We start from the raw sequence: 24,568 nt of genomic DNA on the forward strand, positions 1-24,568 counted from the left end.
CTAAATGTATATAGACACACACTTACGTATATATTTTTGAAAGGAAGAATAACTATTTTTTCTTGTAACTTGTACATTTTTTTAAAAAAATCATATTATATGTTCAATTCACGATTTTACTCGACTTTCACTTTTCCCTTGATTTTTAGTCATTTTCCCCCATATTGTTGACGTGAAACCGGATATGTCAGCATTTCAGTGTCAAGTCAATATTTTTCAGTATCACGTAAGTATTTCGATAAAAAAAAGGACTATAGTGAGAAAAAAATACAACTTAATAAACCAAAATCGTTAATTGATCAATAACATAATCGAATATGAAATGTGTACAAATTACAGTGCCAAGATTATCATTCTGCCCTTTCAAAAATAAATCCAGTGGTAGATGAAGTCCAATACATGCAATGCAGGTACGTACACGAGAAGCAACTTTAGGAAGCGGCCTCTGAGATACTGTAGGGGTAATTATATTGCGAGCTGAGTGTGTGAGTTTTCTTTTCTTTTTTCCGTTTCTTAATTTTTTAATAGAGTTAAATGTTTTATTTAATACGAAGATGATGCACAAAGTGACACACAAATAAACAGTTTTAGTATCATGAAATAGACAAAATTAAAGATTCTAATTTAAAAAAAGATCTAATTTAGCATTATATTGTATTCAAATGTATGTTTACATTTTTTTTCTTTCTTTTTTTTAAGGAAAATAATGAGATTGTGTCGTCATCCGATTTTCAGATATATTTTGTCAATTATTTTGTTTTGATAGAGTAATTAATAAAGTTTTATAATAATGTTAGATAAATAGAAAAAGTTAAACTTTAAAATTTTTGTTTCACGAACATTGTTGAATACTATTGAAGTGAGTGAATTAAAGATTTAATGTTGGATATTTAATAATAAATATATAAATTATTTTATTGAATTCATTTATCACAACGAGTCAGGAATTCATATGGAATTAATTATCAAAAAATATAAATAATAGTAAACTTACACCCAAATACAGTGAATGATCTAACGTTGGAGTTATTGATCTTCCAAGACAATATATAATCGATCATTTTATTTTTCCTCAGATGAGGGAAGAAGCTAGTTGTGCCTTGGGACTATAACCATATATATAACCTAAGCAATATTCGACTCATCGTAAAAGACTTAATTAAGTTGAGTTTCTACACATAAAACATATCATATCAATTTATTTAATAATTTGGAAACTGATAATTATAACATTTGTTAGATAACTTCTCTATGTACACTTTTCAAATACTCTGACACGTACAAATCAACCTTTATAGAAAGTTAAAGTGGGGATATATCGGAACTCATTTATGAAGGAAAACACCGAAAACATGAATATAATTGATATTGATGATTAGTATGTCTATTAACTAAATAAAATTGCGATTCTTCTCATAAAAAGTAAAATTGTATTTTTCATGCATTTTTAATTTTTTTGAAGTTTTAGTTTTTTTGTATTGTCAATTTTCAGTTTAATCAGCTATATTTGTTTTCTAACAATTTTTGTCATTTATCCAATATGTCGCTGACATGTCACCAAAATGTGTAATATTTGCTACATCAGCATTCTCAATAAAAAAAACTAAAATTGTCAAAAAATAAAAGATACCAAACCAAAAGATTAACGATACAAAATAGATTATTAAAATCGCAAAAAATCAAAAAATCGATTTTTTCTATTTGTCACGCTCCGAGCCCGGGCCCGCGCCTGCGTGACTGCACAATGGGCCCCTATAACAACTAATTCGTATTCGTCCTCGCTTTACGAAAATGATTAACTCAAGTTGCTATAGAAGTCCATTATAAGCCATTATAAACTCATTTTAAATATTTGATTTTTCAGATGTGGGACAAGGGTATCACAATCACCCCAACTTCAGAACGCGACGTCCTCGTCGCGGCCTGACCCCTCGATCCACCAGCACCGAGAATCTAGAGGTGGCTCCTACAGGTTCAAGAGGTGGTTCCCGGTCATGTAGCACTTTTCCCTGCATAGCACTTATTTCCCGGTGTTCCATGCCGGTGACCAGCTCTGATACCATTCTGTCACGCATCGAGCTCGGGCCCGCGCCTGCGTGACTGCACAATGAGCCCCTATAACAACTAATTCGTATTCGTCCTCGCTTTACGAAAATGATTAACCCAAGTTGCTATAGAAGTCTATTGTAAGTCATTATAAACTCATTTTAAATCTTTGATTTTTCAGATGTGGGACAAGGGTTAGTTGGGAAAAAATCCATTAATTATAACTACTATTCTGTCGTTGAGTCCATGTTGTACGCCAGAGAATCAATAACCCACGAGGTAACATAACGTAGGCGTTGGGATTTGGGCCCTCATTTTGCACACACTTGTGTTTTCTTCTGTGGAGAATTAGATACGAATATTTGTTTTTCAGAACGAAAAATTTTAGGTCCCAAATGGATAAATTCAACTTCGTTCTCAACCTAATTTGATGCCTTGTGGAAAGATACACGAGAAAGTTAAATGGACCACATATATTTATCACAATCAGAATTCATTAAACCTTCTAAGAGTATCTTATAATAACAAGAAGAAAATGATAATGAGCTAAATTAAAATGCTCAAAGATCGTTATTTTTATTTTTAAAAAAAAAACTTTAATTTATGTGTGTGTATATATATTATGATTGCTTCTATTTTATATATAATAGGGTGATACATATGTATCAACTACTTTCCTTAAATCAAGAAATAAATTACACTACTCTCGATCCTACCCAATTAATCTTCAGGGAAACTAAAGTTTTTGGTTCCTCCTTTGGCTTTTGTAAAGTAAGTATTCAAAGTTTGGTTTGATATACTAATTTTTTTTTTTCCGTTTGAGTTTTGATATAACACTAGAAAATATTGATATAGCGTTGGAAAATACTAACGTGACATCAGAAATTACTTATGTGGAATAGAAAATTTTTGATTTGTCTGGTGTCACATCAACAATTAAATCAAAATATATTAAAATTAAAAAAGCTAGTTCACCATACCAAAGTTTGACAAGTTGGTGAACCAAAACAAAAAATGAGACTAGTTAATCTTTACATGCAACATCATCAATATGCAATAACATTAAGCATATCCAAGTTTTTTTGAGGAATTATCTTTGAAATTTTGAATAAGTTGAATTAGGAAAAATTGTAATTTTACTCTTGTAAATTGACTTGTTTTGAGTTTTAATCATTTAATTTGTCAATGTTTGGTTTTCATCCCATAATTTAATTTTTTTTGTCTTCTTTTCGCTCAAAGCTACTAAACCTGTAATATATAGCTAGGGAAACGACTACCGTTTTTTCTTCTATTTTGAAATATTGAGTCTCATTTTGATTTTTTTTTTGTTTGGATTTAATTTAGTATGTGTAATAGAAGTTTATTCTCGCTACATAGCTACGTAGAAGAGCATAAATGTAAAATAAACAATATTCAATGAGATTAGTCATTGTTGGCAAAAAAAAAAAAAGAAGAAAAAACCGATCAAAACAAAAAAAATCCAAGTTATTGAATGATAACCAAAAACTGACAAATTACATTACTAAAACTCAAAACAGACCAATTAATGTTACTAAAATTACAATTTTTATGCTGAATTATAAGCCATGCTCCAAGATTTTGAGTTCGGCTACAGCTTGGCTCTCATGAGCAAGTTGCTCGGTTGTAATCTGCGTTAGACCATGCACGTTTTTTTACGTTAGTGTGTGCTAAAATCATCTTCAATGTGTTACTTCACTCTAGAAAAAGTCACCGGAGCACCGTCCAAAATGTACACATAATTAACTTATGTTCATACTTTTTTCCCCAAAAAGATTATCCATGAATGGAAAATCCTTCTATAGCAGTATGACCGAGTTCTTATCGTTTTACCACAAGTTATAGCTAATAGTAATGGTGCAACTCAAATCTTTTAAACCGCACAGCAGCTAAAGCATCACGGTTCAATCGCTCTACCAAGCAGGGACAATTATTACACCCAACAATCTCCTTCCCAATAATTGCACTCCTTGCAATCAATGAGAATCGAACCCATGACCTTGGCTCTGATACCAATTGTAGGACCGAGCACTTACCGCTTTACCACAAGCTATAACTAGTAGTAATGGTGCAACTCAAATCTTTTGAACCGCACAGCAGCTAAAGCACTACGGTTCGATCGCTCTACCAAGTAGGGACAATTATTACACCCAACACCTTCATATGGGTCAGAAGCCCCTTGACTCGGACAAGATGGAAAATCAAAGAATGTATACGAGTAAGTAACGATAGGAGAGAAAAATTGCAAACACCGACTCTCAGAACATATTTCCCGCAATATTTAAGTGAGGAATATACACCACACGATGATCGATCCTGCAATGCTAGAGAATACATTCCCACATCAACCAAAACTTTACCAACTCGCTTATGCTCCTGGGACTTGTTCATACTACTTTTATATTGACATATATGTTATCTATAAGCTCGCTCTCTAATTTACACATGCAGCCAGGGACGGAGCTACCCCAAAGGCTGGGGTGGGCTCCAGCCCTGGTTAAAAAAAAAATTTATTAGTAATTATAGTATATATATAATTTTAGCCTACATTAAAGTTTTGTCAAGTTCATAAAATAATTATATTTACTAACTTAACCCACTAAAATTATTTTTAACCCATTTATTTATAAGAGAAATTACTCTATCAACTGTACTTTTGTAAGCAAGGGCCTCGAGTTGAAAAAAGTTGTGAGGATGAGGATTTGAAAGGAATTTCTGGTAAGAGATTTGAAAAGCTTATGCGGCAGAGGGCCTCGATTGAGTTTGCACGAGGTGAAATGATTGTTTTTTGCTACTTAATTAGTTTATTCCATTTATTATGCAGAAAGATTCAAACTATGGTTTGGTTGAGTTTGTAGTTACTTTTCAGCTTATGTAGTGATGAAGTCATAGAAGATTAGATTTTTGGCAGGTATAGAGCTTGATATTAACTTCTGCATGATGTATATTTTTAGTGGATTTTCTGTTTTTCCCGCCCCAACGCGAGTTTCGAGCAGAAAGTTTCACCCGGGGCACTATGCCAGGAAAAATCTTCCGCCCTAGCATGCCTGCCTCGCGGCTCCGGTACATTTTTCTTAAAGATTTGATTTGTCTTGTTTTAACGTTTCATGTTTTTACGGCAACAACTGAACAATCATTCTCAACTATGAAATTTCTTAATACATCTCTCTAGAATAAGATGAAAGAAGAGTTATTGGCAAATTATATAATTATCTACATTGAAAGAAAGTTTAGTGCAATGATAGATACTGATTCAATAATCGATGAGTTTTATTCGACGAAAAACAGCAGGACAGTAGCTTATATCTATTTCTTGTCACTATTGTTTATCGAGTCATTCAGCCCTAGGTCAAAAAATTTTCTGGCTACGTCCCTGCATGCAGCTTCGTAAAATTTTGGAAAATAATCTTAATCTTGGTCAAACTAAAATTTTGAGAAAGTTCTATTCATATACATTTGTGAGGGTTAGTTCTCATATAAACATGACACATTACATTACCGATCCTTATAAATCTCATAATTAATTGATATTTAAATGAGTGAAAATAGTATTATTAATTTATTTTCTTGTAATTCAAGCCATCCAACTGCTCCAATTTGCGTTTAATCGCGCTTTAATTATATAACAAGATAGATTACATAGTAGAAATTAATATTTTAAAATTTGTTTTGTATATTTGTGGAAATTTGAATTGGTAATAGAATTCGTATAGGTTAGGAAGATATATTATAGTTGATTTTTATCATGAAAACTAATAAGAAATTAAACACACACGAGTGACCATGCACGTGTTTTTCCACGTTTGTGTGTGTACTAATTTGGTTGAATGGAAAGGGGAATAATATGAAATACATAGTGGGAATAATGAGAAGCAAAGATTTACGCAGAGATTCGTGTTATCATGCATGCTCTTTATCCTATGTGATATAACACATCAATCACCCTCAACCAATGCTTCAAATAAGGTAGTCACTTCACCAAAAATAAAAACAAAGCTACAATTATTAATAAAATATTCTTGACCATATGTTTGTGAGAATGGAAAATTATATAATATATAATATATATAATAAAATAAAATGCTGCAATCAATCCAATAATATTTCGTAAGTACTACGGCCTTCTTTAAAATCGAGATTTCTATTTAAATAGCATCCGTGCAGTGCCCATTTTCCTCACACCAAAACCTCCTACCAACAAATCACCACACGCTATATTTCTGACCCCGAGATTTGAAATTTAAAGCATTTTCAAATCCAATGGAGAGAGTAGGCCTCATGGTATCCGAAAAACCCGTCGTCATATTTAGCAAGAGTCAATGTTGCATCAGCCACAGCGTACGGGCACTCCTTCACGACTTCGGGGTGAACCCTACGGTGCATGAGCTCGACAAGATCCCGGTCGGTCTGGAAATCGAGCAAGCTCTGTTGAACATCGGTTGCAATCCCACCGTCCCAGCTGTGTTCATTGGTGGCATGTTCGTGGGAGGAGCAAATGAGGTCATGAGTCTCCACCTCAAGAGGTCCTTAAGGCCCATGCTCCAAAGGGCTGGTGCGTTGTGGGTCTAAGATCACAGTAGTCGAGTGTCTATTTTATCCGATTCGAATAATAATTCATGCGGCCGGTTGCTGCATGTTATGTCAAATCTAGCTAGTTCGTGCATGGGGACTAATTAATTAGTAAGGATTTAGGGACAGAAAGGGAGCCGATTTATGTCTGCGTATATTTTTCCTAACATTATAAACTAAATGTTGTGTTCGTACTATATAAGATTTGTCGCACCTCAACATGCTATCTTTGGCACGCATAAAAAAAAAAAAACCGGTCTTCTAGCGATGATTTTTGAAAAACCATTACTAAAAACCATCACAATCTAAAAATTTCCCACGGATTATGTACACTAAGAAAATTGCAACCGTTTTCAGAAACTATTGATAAATTTAGCAACACATTGCCAAATGATAGATTTCAAATACATTCGAATGTTATTTGTCAAAATTACGTGATCTTGCAGTATTAGTGATTTGTTATTTATTGTTGTTTATTACGTGCATGAATAATAAAATAATGAACACAAAGACACCTGGATTTTAACGTAGTTCGGTCGAAAGACTTACGTCTACGGAATCACGCTCAGATATATATCAAATGAATCAACTAAAATTTAAATAATGTTACAATCACACAAGGACTCAGACAAATCAAAACACTCCATCTTTATATGATGCCTCTATGATGAATACTTTCTGCAGACTTCTCTCGGTGAACATCACTCCTCTTTGATTCCATTTCACTCGAACTCACTTCGATACCGCGGAAGACTCTCCCGAAAATGTCACCTTCCTCTCCTGATAAATGAATTACCAATGAGTGAATGTTTGTGCAATCAACAATAGAAAAGCTCTCAAACATAATGATAAGGTGGAGCTCATTGAATTTTGTTGTAGCTGTTGTTGGGTTACAAAATGAATAATGTGTTTTTTCTTCACAAAAGTTGCTCACGACAGCTGATACTCTCTCATAATAATATAACAATCACAATGCCTATCCCTCCACAAAATCGCCAAAGTAGATTGAATAGATTTTGACTAGTTTTATTATTATCCAATTTAGAGTTTTTCTTTGAAACTTACAATACTACCTGATAAAGATAAAAACAATCGCTCTTGTCACTATTCAAAAGATAATATCAAATAAAAATCCACAATCGTATCTACTAATCAACCCGTGAGACCGTCTCACACAAGTTTTTGCCAAAAATTAAACAAGCCAATACAAAAAAAACACTACTAACATTTTGTATCCAAATGTGATTCTCGTTTAAATTAATGCCTTCACCTAAATGAAATCCATGTGTTCGAATGGAACCTTTATTAAAATTCAGCAGCACTAGTAAAAAAATGCATTATTTTTTAGAATGATAAATTATTTCATTCCTTGAGTGAACGTCATCAAATTATCGTAATAATTCAGGAATTTATAACAACAAACAATAAAACCAAGAAGTCTTCTTCCCTAGAATTACAATATCAATAATATAAAAAAAAATTAAAATTTTCCTCTGCGTATAATAAATTAAATGAGAAACATTTATTTAACAAAATAATAAATATAAATATTCTATTCAATATTAAATGCTTGTCCTCCATATTTGCTTGAAATGGTTCACAATGATTGATAATTTTTTTTTACCCATTTTGAGATTATATAAATATAAATGAATACACATTCCTTTCAATTATCATTATCATAGAGAATAACAAATAGAATATATATCATAAAATAATTTTTTAAAACTAATTAATCACATCAGATTTTAAAATATTGTATGTCCGAAAAAGATTGAAATATAAATTTAATTTAATTAAAAATTTGACAACAATGCTCCACAAATCTGACACAATGTGACTGATATATATTAAAAATATTTTTCTAAAAATTCTCATTGTTGGAAGAGGGAACGCCATTTTCTCCCGTTTTAACTTTAATAATAGTTAATAATCTCAGTTAATTAAACCGAACATTAACTCTTACTCATACATAAAATAAGAATAATCGTGATAATAATCATTAATAGATCGAGTTTATTCATAAAATTTTGTTATATTTTTTAAAATAAATAAAACATTCTAATTATGAGTAAATTATATAAAAATAATAATTTTTTTAAAAAAAAAAATCACGTGACAAGTGAAATTGGTCATTAAACCTCAACCTTACCTTACAATAATAATAATAAAAAAAAAAAGCAAACCCCCGCGCATTTTATATTTGGTATCTAATGCCGAAAGAGCACAAGGCTAACCTGCGCAGTACGCACTCCCTGCCTCACTTGAGTGTAACAGTGCTGCAACTCTCGCTGAATACAAAAAGAACTATACTTACATTTTCTGTATCGACACACCAATAGCTAGATAATTGACACGATACAGTTCGGTATTGCAAAATCGTTCGAAATTCTAGCTTTGGTTCAGTTCGGTGCAATACAAATCCCTAAACTTCAGCTGCATTCTGTTCTATTCAGTAATTTCACTTCTGTGTGGTGTGTATGTGTCAATATTAGTCTATAGATGCACAATGCTGTATCTAGACCTGATCTTTGTTGATTTTATGTTTACTGTTTGCTGTAATGTGGTGTATTTTTTGAAAATTTATGAAGGTTTCCTCGTTCGATTTTGCTGTGGCAACTGGGGGTTCTGTAAAAAAAGAAGGAAATGTTTGGGTTCTCGAGGAGAAGAATTAAGCTCGAAAGGTAATTGATGTAAATGTATTTGTTCTAAAAAGTTTGTTTTCTTTTTTTATTTGTGTGTAAATTGGGCTGGATGGAAAAAAATAAAAAAAATAAAACGCCATTGCCAATCGTTTTTTAATTTAGTGTGTGTGTGGTAATTACTGGCTATTTTTAGTTCTACGGTTTTTGTGAAAATAGTTATTTAGATTTGCTTGTTGAATTAATGCATCTCCTGTCCACATAAACTGAAATGGTAGATGCCTCCAAATATCATTACTTAAGACAAATGTTGAGAATAAACTATGCTCTTCTGTTCATTGAGTAAGCACTTCATAATCTTTTCGGTATTAATCTTATTGATGACTTAGTGGTTTTAAGCCTTTATCATCACACACATGATGAGAGTATGCGCTTGAACAAAATATTGATTGATATGTAAATTGATTATAGCGTTTCAAATGGTTTAGAGTGGGTCGCCAGCTTATTTGTTGAAATCTATATTGATTTAATAAATGTAAATATTAGAATTGGAATTTTCATTTGTAGAATATGCTAACTTTGTCAAAATTTGAGTTGAACTTAGTATTTTGATGATATGGTGATAACAACAGTGACCCTCTTCCCCGTGATGCCTTTGAAAGGAAAATTGAAATACTGTTCCTTTTTTGCTCGAATGTAAAACTTCAATTAGACTACCTTTTCATTTTCATAGGACCCAACTATAGACATGCTTGAGAATCAAGCAGTTGTCCCGTATAATGGAGTGCATGATTTCACTGGCTACCATTGTGGTATTTATTTTTGGTTAAGTGTTTAGATCTAGCATATTATTGAAACTTGTTACTATCATATTCATCATTTGTGCAGATGGTTTGGTGTGCATGTCTTGTTATGGTTAACCAGCATTGTAAATACTTCAGAAACTTACAGTTGTAAAGTTTTTCGTATTTTTGTTTCCTTCAGAATAAAAAAAGTTCAACATTCAGATGCTGCTCAAGGAACTAAAAGTCCAGGAAGGCACAATAAAAGACTTAACAGTTCAAATGTCAGTATTCAATTTTGGTCATCGAGAGGTTCTATTAAAGATTTGCCTGCTCGTTGAACTATTCTATCATGGCAGGGGGATATCATGGCAGACAACACTAATAATTATGATGAGCTCATCTGTCAAGCTTCTTCTGATGGGTCTGAGCTTAATAACTGTGCTTCAGGAAGCTCTGAAGATTGGATGGTGCTTTCTGTCAGCGGAGTGAAGCCTGAAGCTCGCTTCAATGTAAAATACTCTTGGTCCTACTCACACCTGTTGAATAAAAATCACGCCAGATTGATTCTTTTCTTAGATGAAAACATTTGAAAATTTTGGATGTATTCTATATAGCACGCGGCAGCAGTTGTTGGGAACAACATGGTGGTAGTCGGTGGTGAATCTTCAGATGGATTGCTGGATGATGTCCAGGTATCATAATAAGCACTTCACCTTCTCTATCCTGTTATTGGAAAAAATATGTGATGATTTCTTTTGCTCGCAAATTCTACAGTTTAATTATTCTTTTATTCTATCCAGAATTGGTAGTTTTTCTCATCTCCAATTACCCAAACTAAGCAATTGTTTACAGTGTTTGTGAAGGAAATGATGGGTTCAAATATTGCTTGTATTGTTTATAGCATTGACTATGGATTTGTTTGAGGAAGAATGTTGTATGTCATATAGTGAAGTGGAATGCATTCTTATTTCTTCATTATTTGTTCAGGTACTGAGTTTTGATAGATTTTCATGGACTAAGGTTTCACCAAAGCGGTATCGTTCACCAACTAGTCATCCATTAAAAATTCCGGCATGCAAGGGTCACACTTTGGTATGGCAGTATTTCCTACATCTTATCAGTGTCTGGGGTATGTGCTGCAGCCTCTTATTTCTTGCCCATGCCACCTGATAGTCATCTCATGTCACTTTCTAGGTTCCTTGGGGAAAAAAAGTTCTTCTTATAGGAGGAAAAACTGAACCTGCAAGTGAAAGAGTCACTGGTAGGCTTTATCTGATTGTAAGTCTCTCTTGCTCTCTCTGTGATAATGTGTCCCCTCATGCACTTGTCCCCTTAACATGCAGTCTGGGCATTTGACATGGATGAAGAATGCTGGTCTCTTATGGAAGCAAAAGGAGACATTCCGGTACTAATTTCTCCATAATTAATAGGTTAAAGTAACTATTGTCAAATTTTCTCCATGATTAATATGTTAAAGTAACTATTGTCAAATTTTCTCCATGATTAATAGTTTAGCATAATTAAGGCTTTGAATTTGGGACATGTAGCTATATTTTCTAAGCTGAATATGTTTCTGAGTTATGTATTAGCATTAGGACTTTGGTCTTTGGTTTTATCTGGCATATTGGACGTGAATACTCCTGTTATCAATAGTTATTCCATCGAGAAGTTCTGAGTTTTGCATTATGTATCATTTTATTTTATTTTTGAATAATTTAGCATATGACCTGTGCTGTCCATCCTGTTCTAATTTTTTGTCCAACGAGCATCTCTCCCTTGTTGGTTTGAAGAAGCATGTGAATCTAATGCTCAGTTGTTATGTTTTCCCTAATGATGAGATACTTGTATAAAATTAATCGGCGGCACTTATTTTTATATACTTTTTTCTGCCTTTTCCCTAATCATTCCATTATGTGTTAAGAAATACTGTCTAAATCTTCTGTTATTATTTTTGGGAATCTACTTATTCTAGCCTAGTGTAGTTTTAAAAATAGCCTTCTTTATTAAAGATTATATACAATATAGCATTTTATAATTTAGAAATCCTCAAATACCCCTTCTTTATCCTTTTTCCCCGCCTCAACAAAATATTACGACTAACAGAAATAAGAATCACTTTCCAAAATAGTAATGTTTATCTAGATTATCTGAAATTATATTTGCAGCTGATATTAAATTTGAGTTATATAATGCGTTGTTATAATATTATCAACAATAATGACAATTATTATCATTATCTTTGTTAATTTATATATGATTGTTTATGATTATTCTTATTTATTATTTTATTTGCTATTAATTATTTTTCTTATTTTTTTATTTGAAAAATTATTGAAAAAGCAAAAAGTTGGCGAAATGTGGTAGATTCAAAATTTGCAAAATCAGAAAATTTAGCGAAACATGGTAGATTCAAATTTTGCAAAATCAGAAAAGTTATTTACTTTATTTTCTAAAGAAATCCTTATAAACATCACTAATTCATACTAAAAAGTATATAACTTTTATTATCAATATAAATTAGATAAAGAGCAAATAAATTTGAATATAAAAACAAATGCAAGAAATTAAAACACATGTGCAATAAAAAAAATATTCATCATCATCATAGCACATTCCCGTTAGTTGCAGGGTCGACTGCATGGATATTAGTTTTCCAAACTAAGTGATTTTCTCATACATATCTCTTAAAACAAGGATCTAAGGTATCTTCCTTAATCACCTTTATCCAAGTTTTCAATGACCCACCATTCCTTTTACTCCTTCCATTAACCTGTCAATCTAAAGGATATGTCGGATTGGATCCGTGTTTGGTCTCCTCCATGTTAGACGTCTTTCTTTAATCTTATTCTCAACTCTTTGACAACATGAAAAAACCAAAAGCTCTTCTTCACATGACCAAATCATATTAGATGTCTCTCTCTAATCTTATTCTCTGTGGGAGCTACAACTAAATAAATCATAATCCTTTCATTCCTAATTTTATCATTACGCATATTGCACATATCCATCTTTATATATGCATCTCTGCTACTTCCATCTTATGTATATGTAGTCATGTAGTGGCCCAACACTCCGAGCCATAAAGCATAGCTGGTCGAACAATAGTCTTATAACATTTTCCTTTTAATCTTGCAGGCATCTTTATCTCGCATAAGACTCCTGATGTCATCCTTCTATTTCATCCCTACTTTAATCATATGGTCTATATTGTCTCTAATGTCTCCAGTCTTTTGGATAGTGTATCCTAAATAACGAAAAGGTCCACACTCTGGGATTCTCGACCTTCAATCTCAATTGGACAACCAATTTGTCTAAATTCATGACGAAATTATCTAATAAAATACGTAGTAGCTCCATAATTATATTATCATATTAACTCAATTTAGTTTGTTTGTGTGTTGATGTAAAAATTGTATAAAGGATATATTTAGAACTTAAGGCTATTTTCAAAAATTAAATCTCGTTAAGGTCAGATTTCATTATAGGTATTTGTAGAAGGTCATTTTAAAAAATCCCTATCTTTTTCTTATTTGAAAGAAAAAAATCGGAGGGAATGTAATCCTAGAATCAAATGGAGCATTAGTGGTGAATTTAGAATAATCAGTAATATCTAGAGCTTCATAAATTGCAGGTTGCTCGTAGTGGTCATACAGTTGTTAGGGCAAACTCTGTTCTGATTTTGTTTGGAGGCGAAGATTCTAAAAGGAGGAAACTCAATGATATGCATATGTTCGATCTGAAATCTCTGACCTGGCTCCCTCTTCATTGCACGTAAGCAAAACTGCCGTCAATATTTTTAGGCTTTCCAGAATAATCGGCTAGCGAATCTTTCTGTATCTGATTATCATTCTGTTACATGTTTTTCCCTGATCCCTAAATATGGAAAAAATGGTTCAGTTGTTATTGACCGAACATTTCCTGTATGCAGTGGACCACGGCCGTCTCCAAGGTCGAATCACGTTGCAGCTCTTTATGATGAAAAAATACTTCTAGTTTTTGGTGGAGTGTCAAAGTCTCGTACTCTAAATGACTTATACTCACTTGACTTTGAGACGGTTTGTGGAATAGTTTATCTAAATTTACTGAATTCTAACATGATGATAATATGATTTAAACCAGAGCATATGCAACACTATAACTCGTGAATATATTCATATAGATGGTGTGGTCAAGAGTTAAAACTCGGGGTTTTCATCCATCGCCTAGAGCTGGTTGTTGTGGAGCACTTTGCGGAACTAAGTGGTATATTTTTGGTGGTGGTAGCAAGAAAAAACGTATGTCCTTCTAGCTCACCACCAATCTTCTGCTATCATTTTACTAAACTCCGGCTGTTTTTGGGTTTGCTGTCCTGTGTATATATATATATATAAGTTCTGAGAATCTATCATTCTTTTAATTTGCATGAATATAAGCAACTGTTGCCTGTGTGTCTCAAGTCTCCCGAGACTTTCCAATGTTTGAAAGTTCCCGTAAGGTACATGGTAAGAATTTTGAAATCCCGTATAATTACCCAGCTGACTCTCAATTATTTTCCCTTTTACAGCCGATGCGGAGACCTTGATATTTGATGTTCTTAAGCTTGAATGGTCAGTTGTTGTTGCATCACCGTCGTCTTCCATCACTACCAATAAGGTTTGGTTTGATTCTTCTGGTTTACTCTTGAAAATGTCTCATTCTCAATACATGAAAAATATAAATTTAATTGGTGAAAATCTTTTATGGATATTTGTTTGCCATGTTGCGTGCATTTTCGGCATGTGATTGATGTAACCATTGTTATTAATGCTTTAGTTATTTAGAGTAGCCTTGCCCTTGTCTGAACTCTGAAAGATCATGTTATTGAATGAAACTGTGAAACATTGAATGAAAGACCAGCTAAGAATGGATTAGCTGGACTCTTGTTGGGTTGTGGCTATTGACCTCCTGCAAAATCACAGACCTGACGTTTCTAATTCACTATGATGCAAATTGGGTTGCATGAAGCATTCCTTGAAATCTTAAATTGCATATTGTGAATCCACACATACCTGTGTTTCCAGATATAGACTTAAATGAAGCAATTGCATAAGTTTCCCCTTTGTATTTGTCTTTTTTTCCCTCCCTATGCTATATTTTTAAATTTCACCCCACATTCTGAGAATTGTTACTTCCCCCTGCAGGGATTTAGCCTAGTTCTTGTACAGCACAGGGAAAAGGATTTTCTTGCTGCTTTTGGTGGTTTCAAGAAGGATGCATCAGACCAGGTAATACATGAGCCAAACATGATATGATTTTTTGGTTTATGATTTACGCGATTGGAGTCTATTTCTGATTCTTGTGTTTTTCTACAGGTTGAGGTACTTGTCATGGAAAAGATTGAATCATCGATTATTCGAAAAACTACATTGAGTAAAGTTGCTGGATTGCTGTCTGAGAATCGTGCCTCGTCTGTAGAATTGTCTTCTCAGCCAAACAATGGTTCTCTCGGTGGTCATTTTGATTCTGTCTCAAGACTTCATTTAGCATCTGCTTCCGAACAACATGGGTCTGGTAGAAAATCGTTGTCAGAATCTTTACTTGTTGACACAAATTCTGCTCCTGGAAATGTATCCTTCCGCAAACAATTTAATAATCAGGAGGAGAATGCTGAGATGACAATCATGAATGTCTTAGGAAAAAAAAACCAACCACAGGTAAACACGATTGGCTATTTGCGGTTGTCCCTGTTAGATTCTTATCTAAAATGTTCCAATTGGTAGTGACGACCATACTGTTTTTCTTTTTCCCCTCGGTTCTTGCTCTTTTACCTTGTAATTTGGGAAAAAAGTTCATTATTACTGCTTTCAGGGTTTCTGTCGGTCTTGTGAAACCTCAAATCGGTGAGGAATCCGAAGACATGAAACTCCTACTCGTTCTAATGGGGAAAAAAGGTTGTCTAATTCATGTGCATGATATCGTTTCAGTTAAGGGAGCAAAACATAAAGCCAGTCGATTTAGGAGCTGGGATTAGCTCTGGAGGAGATAAAATTGCAGAAGAAACATGTGCATCAGAATCTGATAACTTGAGTTCTCTTGACAAGCAAGGAAGTGGAAGCTTGCTGTCAGAAAGTGACGGTCTTGCATTTCCAGAAAGTGATGGTATATCTAGAATGACAGTGCAATCAAACATCTATCAAGTATATGAAGCAAAACTAGCTGCCCTGTTAAGAAAGAATGGCATTCTGGAAGGACAATTGACAGCTGCATTAGCTGGTCGTGAGGCGGCAGAAAATAATTTGTTATCTTCTCTCAAAAGTAGGCAGGAAATGGAGAAAAAATTGGCAGACATAATGAAGGAGTTGGAGTTTTTTAAGGAGAAGCTAACCATGTTGAGTTGGCACATGAAGAAGCGAATAGCCTATCTAATATTGTCCACTCTGACAATGTAAGACTGGAACACGATGTATCTTTCCTTAAAGCCGTTTTGGACGATACACAGAAGGTATAGATAGAGCATAGCTTTCAATCTAAGCATTCCTTCTAGTTAATTATGAAAAGTTATCGGGTTACTGGTTAGACTGATTTCCTTTGTAGGAGCTTCATTCGACTCGAGGCGTCCTTGCAGGAGAACGAGCTAGAGCATTCCAACTACAGGTTCCATCCATTTCTTAATCAACATGATATCATAAAAAATACGTTGGTCCTAAACTGATTGGGTTGATTACTTGGATCAATCTTCTATACTCTGTTTGAAATCAACTAAATCACTTGTCTCATCTTCTAATTAGACCGTAAATTACAAAAGATCGGTGTCCTTGTTTTCCTGTCCTTTAGATCATTCTAATGTTCAGTGAATTCATTCAAGAGGAAGAAAATATCTCTTCACACTATATCAGATTTGCCTGGACAGATGAGATTCTACTCAGGCTTACTGCCTGTTTATGCGATTTAGAAATGTTGGCCAATTTTCACAATTGATTGGCCTGGAAATGACATTATACAAGATTTACCCATTCTTGGTTCAACTTGACTACCAGTTCTCCACTTTCTTTTTAAAATAATTCATTCTTAGTTACTGACCTTATCCATATCAATTACCAGGTTGAAGTTTTCCATCTGAAGCAAAGATTGCAGTCCTTGGAGACTCGAGCACCAACTCCTAGAAAACCTTTCCACGTTTAGCGTCCATAAGAATGCTCGTTTCTGTTTTATGTAGTTAGGTCTTCCACTAGCCACATTCTCACAAACAATAATGGCCGGTGTTTGTATTGTAAACCATATTTTTCGCAGCATTTGTATTGCCAGCTACGCGTGTGTAATCTTGGTCTAGAGACGATGTTGTAATGTAAAAAAGTTGCAGTTGTTAGCTTTGAATGTTGTAATAATTAATCTCATGATTTCGATAATAATAATAATCTTTGCAAGATAATGATAATTTTATTTTTCGTACATGTTCCTTTCCTTCTTTATTCTTTGCAACATGTGCATATAAGTAACATGCAACCGCAAGGAGTAAGATCGAGTGAAAGTGAAGTTGATACCACTCATTCTTCAATTTTAAATTTCAAATGGAACGAATTCCTTCGAAATTGAGATTTCTGGCATAATTTTTGGATTTAACGTACTCTCTGCGAATCGAGGTTTGAAATATGATAGGGTTTGCAAAATGATTTTTTTACATACGTTAATCAAATATACAACATGAAAACTGACAACAAAAATTTTTTTAATTCTAATTTCGATAAATTATAATTTCAATTATTTTTTTCAATGAATTATAATTTCAAGAATACTCGAGCTATTCAATAACTCAAATCATCCACCAGATATCAGTATCATATTCAGATATTGAGTAGCAACTTGAGAACACACATCACTATACATAATAATAATAATAATAATAATAATAATAATAATAATTGGTACCAAAATTGGACTATAATAATAATAATAATAATAATAATAATAATAATAATAATAATTGGTACCAAAACTGGACTTACAGTACGGTTTGTCGCAGGTATAAATGTTAAAGCCTTCCACAACCTCATTATTTGACACAACACCATGCTTGAGGGTAGGAACACAACAAGATTTTGGCAAGTCAATTACGCAAATGGATGAAGTCACTATAAAATATCAGCGTCGTCTGGATCTACCTCAGTATCATCAGCCTCGTTGTCTTCGTCTTCTTCAGGGGCATCCGGATCAACCCCCTACAAGATAAAATGTGTAAAGACAGGTTGGTTTAACTGTACCACACAACCACATGGACAGACAACACAAACCTTCATTTGTTTTTCCAACCGCTCCAGTCCCTTTCTTGCGTCATCACTTAGGGGGTTTATCCTGAATGATGATAAGATGCAAACATTACTTCCCCATAATCAGCAGCAATGAAACATGTTTTGTTGACCCCAATGCTCCGATGATCCTTTAGTGAACTAGCCCACCGCCACAAATTGGGCAGGGAAGTTGGAGTAGGGATGAGGGAGGACAAATAAGAGAAATTTACCTCAGTGCTGCCTGATAATGTGAAAGGGCCTCTTGCAGCATGCTTGTAGCTGCAAAAACTTGAGCAAGCTTAGCATGCAAAGAATCATCGGCCCAATCTTTTAAAAATCCCTGGAGGAGGGAGACAGCATCTCCATTTCGGCCTTCCTGTACATGGAGCTCAGCCAATGCCAATGCAGCTCCAAGGAAACCAGGTTCCAGTCTGAGAGCCGATTCATAAAACTTCTTTGCCTGCAAAATTGAGCGAATAAGCAAAAAATTAAGAAAGATTCACATAAGAATGCTGAATTTAATAGCACAGACGGCCTAAATAACTTTGAAGTTCAGTTTGAGGAAAAGGGAGTGTACAATTACGAAGTTCACTGATTGAACTCCAGTCAAACCATTAAAATATTCAAAAGACCAACTCATGCAAGCACATGCACATTAAATTAGAAGAAAAACTGATTTGCTGCAGAGATTTCTCATCAATATGTGTTTTCTACAAGTTGCTGTATCTAAAAGTTACTTCTAAAAAAACACAGAGAGAGACTTCAGGGGGAGTAAAACAAAATCAAGAATCCATAGAACTTACCTTTTCTCTGCCACTGCTGCTACTAGCATGAACATCCCCAACTAATTTTAGAGCCTTTGCTGATTGAGGCATTGCCTTCATTGCTTCTCGAGCTACATACAAGGCCTCCTTGATTTTTGACAGAGCCAAATAAGAACGCACTAACCCTGTAATATATTTGAAGATTTTAGCCACAAAAAGCATTCACACTTGTCGATGAATTCAAAGAAATAGAATATGCATATAAGATTTAAAAGCCAATCCACAGAGATTTGGAAACTTCATGTCTGCCAGATTGTCTTAAGACTTACCTTGATAGGATCGAAGATCAGGCCTCAGTTCTTGAGCTCCCCTGTATGCAATCACTGCTGCTTCTGGTCTATTCATTGACAAGAAAAGATTTCCCTGATATCAAGTAAATTATAAGCTAACAAAATTGTACAAACCAATAAACTTGAAGATAGCAAATCAAATTATGCATGAAGGTAATTAGTTATCCTCGAGCTTCTGAGAAACTAGTGGCAAAAAGGAAAAATGGCATAATCAGCTTTTTGGCAATAGATGTAACTATACCTTCATTATATAGCCAGCGACATGCCTCTCATCGATGCGAAGGCTCTGTCATTAATTAATTGATTGTGATCATAGAAGCATTTCTATAAGAAATGAAGAACAAAAGTCAAGAAATCTAACCTTCTCCACATAAGATAAAGCTCCCCTCTCATCTTTCTTTTCCCAAAGAACAGACAAGGCCACAAAAACTTCAGGCCTCGTAGGATCGATGTTCAACAGATCATGAACTAATTTATTTAACTTGAAATTATCAGGCTTGAGCTTTAGAAGCATTGCATACTCATCCATGTAAGTAACCAAATGTGGATCAATTGACCGAACCTGAAGAGATAATTTTCTAAATTTAATGTTGTCAAGAACAAGTAATCACAATAGTACAAGTGAACTTCCTACCTTTTCGAAGTCCAAAATGGCTTCATCATTTTTCCCAATGACAGCTTTAACCTTAAAAAGACATTTCAACATTACACAGTAGAAGAACGTCATCGGGGCTTGGATATGTTGTATGGTAGCTTTACATGAAAAACTAACGAAGAACTTAAATTCAGTACTTTCCAAATCACTTCCAACAATATTTCTGTCTGCTTATTGATTGGCATCACTTATCTTTGGAAAGTGGATTAATCATTCACTTAACTTAGCATTTATAAATGAACATATCAGCTTATATCTCCCACTTAAATATGAAGGCCTGTGCCACAAGAACGTTCATACATACTGCTTATTTTCACATCCATATAGGGAACCCACAACCCGGACAAATAAGTTGCTCAGAGAACCTAGAATCCATCAATATTTTGCTGCATTGACATAGATATACGTCCTAAAGCAACATAGCATTTTGAGTCTCTTACAATCTAATTGCATAGTAGAAGTTTATTCTAAAGTTCATCTAAGGAAGCCTGATGGATCATTTTAAATTGGAACTGATTAAACAAGTATGTAATTAATGAATATTGCCCTGACCATGTTTGAAATGTTAAGATATGTTCTAATGCGAAAGTTATAGACCTTAGCCATTTCAAGTAAAATGTGAATGTTATTAGGAAATCGCTGGAGAAGTTCTGAGAATAGTTCCAGACCACCTGCAAACCAGGGGAAAAAACAAATAAGAACAGTGACGAACTATGGAGAATATATTGGTTGACTGCCCATGAGTTACAGAACCAAAATATGCATGAGCATACATCTCATAATTGGTTATGCTTAGAGAATGAAATTTCTCAGTTGCAGAGCTCAAAATCATTGCCAATAATAGTTGCCATAGAAACTGTTAGTGCATTTCTGTGGCCGCACAATAAGAAACGACAGCTCAAAAAATTTCTGCAGTAAAATTGTTCTAATCAAGTATTGCAATTTTGTTTTCAAAACAAAAGTTTTTATCGACTACATAAAAGAACAAGGATAAGGATTACATGAACATGAGACGCAACCATGTGCACAATGGAACTATTCATACAAAAATCAGATCGTGAAAGAATGCAATGGAAAAAATCGAGTTCTGTAGCCTGACCTTTGTAATCATTTGAAGCAACACAGCATTGAGCTTCAACATAACGCTGCATCGCAAGAAAAGATGGCATGACTGTTACAGTGACAAAACAAATTCCACCAAGTGGTTTAAATGCCACGAAAAACAAACAGATACACAAGGTTGCAGGAAAATATTTTTTAAAATCTCGGAAAGCATAGTATCTAGTTAGATGCAAGTGTGAATTTTTCAGAATATTGTTTGATGTTCCAAGTTCTTTATCTCCTATGCTTGAGATATACTATGAAATGCGAAACTGAATGTTTAATTATGATGATATTAGGGAGAGCTCAATGCAGCTAACAAATCACAGAAATAGATAACCTATTTGCCAATTTTAATTCAGTGGGATAATGATAGAGTGAGTATTGCCTCTATGTTGATTGCCTGCATCATGAAAAAGACCGACTGATTGCATGTGATAAGAACTGTAATGGAAGGATTCTCATAACTTACCAACAACCAGCGGCTCGAATCAGAATAATCAAAGGGAGGTCTTCCACTTCTATTTGGAGTCTGGAACAATCAACAAATGACATTGTAGAGTAAGAAAATTTACAACTTGTTCAACAAATTATAAATTAATTTGTATCCAATGCCAAAGTTACAAAAGTAATCGATGGACTTTAAACTGTTGGAAGTGATGATCATTAGAATATCCCTGAAAGAAACAGTACAACTTCATAATGTATATCAGAACCAATGGACGACCATGCCAAAGAGAAGAGAACAAAATAAACAAGATAATGAAGTGTTCAAAGAAGTATTGTTCATATCGCTAGGAGTTACTATTTGGCTGTACATAAAAGAAGAGCTTTCTGAAACTTCTCATTGCAGCTTCAAAATGGCATGACAATGAATTTAAAATAATGTTATCTTTATGCTACAATAAAATATCGAGTGATTAATCGTAGCAAACTTAATTTTCGAAGAAATTAGAGCATTTTATCCTTATTAGCACAAATAAAACAAATCTGAAAGATGAAAATGCACATTATGAAGGAAATGGAGACAACTGTCATCGAACAATGAAAGTAACTGAAGGATTGATCTGAGCTAGAAGGGTCAGGACAATTCAACAACAAATAAAAAATTCACATGCATTATACCAGAAACCTTTTTAGCAACTTTGTAAAGCACCATCCTTCTAACTAAAACGGAAAATGTAAATCCGCGAAAACACACACACACACACACACATATGTATGTATATATTACATTGAATCAAGTATAGACATCAAACCTGAGGGAACAAAGAAATGATATCCTTGGCAGAGACACCCAATTCAGCCAAAGCTATAATAGCATCAAGTATGTAAGGGCAATTCCTGTCAATATCAAGAATAAAAGCACACACTAATTGTCACAGCTGTCGATTATTTCACAAATAGAGAAAAACAAACAGGCAAACAAAGTAAGTTGGACCAGTCTATGCAGTCTGAGGTGCGGGAGTGCTCCTAAATCATGCAAAATTATAATTGAACACCAAGATAGGATACCTCAAACACTCCTTAAAACATCCAATTGCAGCTCGAGTGTGCCTAGAATTTCGGTAAAGCTTAGCCATCATAAGGTTCATCTCTAGATTCCTCGATTTGCTAGGAATTCCCTCCATCTATTAAAAGCAATAATGGCAAATCAAAGCTTTCAGTACTATTAATGAACCCTGTCTAACTAGAGCTCAGTGATATTCAAAATATAGTAAATGCCGAAACCTGATGCCAGTCAAAATACAAAATCAATTTAAGGAAAGAAAGGGATGTGTTCAGGGACTCTGTAATAACGTAGCTAACACAGTCCACTAGACTTGATTTGCAATGGAAAAAGAAACCGATTGAGATAATGAGAAGTCAAATATAATTATATACCTCAGCAAGAGCTGCTCTATTCTCATTTAGTGAATTGTGACAAGTAGCAATCTTGAATTTTACCTGTACTGACAAGAACAAAGAAAAGACAAAGAGCCTTTTGACATTTCTGAATTGCTAACATCACAAAAATACATACTCCCATGATGTGTGATACCTCGTTTTCATTTAAAGCCGAAGGATTAAGAGGACCAGTAGAAGAGGACCTATTTGCTGCTGACAGTGAGCTTCTGATTGTCAGGGATGCAGCTGCATTTTGTTTAGGTGTTATTTTGTGGTATTGCAATGCTTGCTTGTATATTTGCTGTCCAAGTATGAGAAACATAGAAAATGAAATACAACATGAAAAGTTAAAGAAACATTGGAGCAAAAACAAGAGAAGCGTATTAAATTCATTTGCAGTATCTGATATCGAGGAACCAAAGCCTTAAAATTGAAACCGGAAACACATTCACGTTATCCGTACATATTCTCTATCAATTCGATAAGACTCTAGTTTCACAGATCCAAACAGGCAACTGAATTAAAACAACACAATTTTACAAATGCATTCAAACATTTAAAACACAAAACTGAAGCAGAACTGAGATTATACAGCTAAATCAAAAAAATGTAGCATATGGACTTGCAAATATTGCATGCCGAAAATCTTACAATAGCTCTGCTGTACTCTTTTTCTCGAAAGAGTGAATCCCCATATAGCACCTGTCACCAGAGATAAAATCCAATCATCAACGACACAAATGCAACAAAAGTTCAAAATTAGTGATAACGCTAAAAACTGTAAAAATTAATACAAACCAAACTCTCTGCTTTGAGATGGGGACTCGTCTCAGGGCTTATGGAAGTCGACGAAACAGCAAAACAACCCTAGTTCAACCAACAAAACAAATTAAGTTCCAGGAAAAAAAAAGCTCAAATCCTATTAAAAAAATCATAAATCAGCCTAATTACGAAACAATGACTACATATTACTAGTTTGCATGAAATTAGCTTCATTACTACCAGCATTTGAGCAGAAGAGTAGAGGCCATGATCCAGTAAAGTGGTTAATTGCTCTTTCGGTACATCCATCGAACAGGTGGAGTGTAGTTCGTGTGTGAAGCTTTGACTGAACTCTCGGAGCGCTCGTCTATTTGAAATCGCAATTTGAAGAAAAATATTAACACTGGGACCATACTTACAGGCCCCAAAATCAGACGCCCGCTGGGCTGGCCAGTAACAGGATTGGCTGATGTTTCTAATTATTCAAAGTTTTAATGAGGAGGCATTATTTCTTTGGAGTTTCAGGGCATAATAATTTTTCATTCATTATTATTCATAAAAAAAAAAGAGCACTAATTAAAATATTATTCATGTTTAACTGGCTCAACTAAGACGAGTTGATCTGATTTATATTTGTGATAAAAATTAATACTTTTAACATAAAAGCAAATAGTTTTACAGTAGAAAATAATATTTTTGAAATAGTGAAATGCAAATTAATAAAATCAAAGAGGACTAGTCATGTT

At 34.0% G+C, this 24,568-nt stretch overlaps 2 protein-coding genes and 1 pseudogene across 6 annotated transcripts; 2 read left to right on the forward strand and 1 right to left on the reverse strand.

Moving 5' to 3' along the window:
* Positions 1–6,230: 6,230 nt before the first annotated feature.
* LOC140988550 (monothiol glutaredoxin-S5-like) lies at positions 6,231–6,879 on the forward strand. The gene has a single exon (XM_073457552.1). The coding sequence runs from the start codon at positions 6,325–6,327 to the stop codon at positions 6,631–6,633; it is 309 nt and encodes a 102-aa protein (XP_073313653.1). The 5' UTR covers positions 6,231–6,324; the 3' UTR covers positions 6,634–6,879.
* Positions 6,880–8,853: 1,974 nt separating this feature from the next.
* On the forward strand, positions 8,854–17,417 carry LOC140988561 (uncharacterized; annotated as a pseudogene).
* A 549-nt stretch (positions 17,418–17,966) lies between these two features.
* Positions 17,967–24,257, reverse strand: LOC140988608 (anaphase-promoting complex subunit 7-like). 5 transcript variants are annotated; one of them, XM_073457628.1, is made up of 18 exons: positions 24,063–24,256; positions 23,859–23,927; positions 23,712–23,762; positions 23,215–23,361; positions 23,058–23,120; positions 22,689–22,804; positions 22,433–22,517; positions 21,646–21,705; positions 21,172–21,214; positions 20,670–20,743; positions 20,052–20,102; positions 19,779–19,979; positions 19,659–19,703; positions 19,397–19,490; positions 19,107–19,252; positions 18,534–18,763; positions 18,307–18,367; positions 17,969–18,234 (listed from the first exon to the last, which is right to left on the reverse strand). In XM_073457628.1, the coding sequence occupies exons 1-18, from the start codon at positions 24,129–24,131 to the stop codon at positions 18,148–18,150; spliced, it is 1,692 nt and encodes a 563-aa protein (XP_073313729.1). In that variant the 5' UTR covers positions 24,132–24,256; the 3' UTR covers positions 17,969–18,147. The 5 variants fall into 5 exon arrangements, with proteins under 5 accessions (XP_073313733.1, XP_073313729.1, XP_073313732.1 ...); XM_073457627.1 differs by having other exon boundaries at positions 17,970–18,234; positions 21,172–21,217; positions 24,063–24,255; XM_073457631.1 differs by lacking the exon at positions 19,779–19,979 and having other exon boundaries at positions 21,172–21,217.
* Positions 24,258–24,568: the final 311 nt, after the last annotated feature.

Source organism: Primulina huaijiensis, chromosome 11 (genome assembly GCF_012295235.1).
Source record: "Primulina huaijiensis isolate GDHJ02 chromosome 11, ASM1229523v2, whole genome shotgun sequence".
Lineage (NCBI taxonomy): Eukaryota > Viridiplantae > Streptophyta > Magnoliopsida > Lamiales > Gesneriaceae > Primulina > Primulina huaijiensis.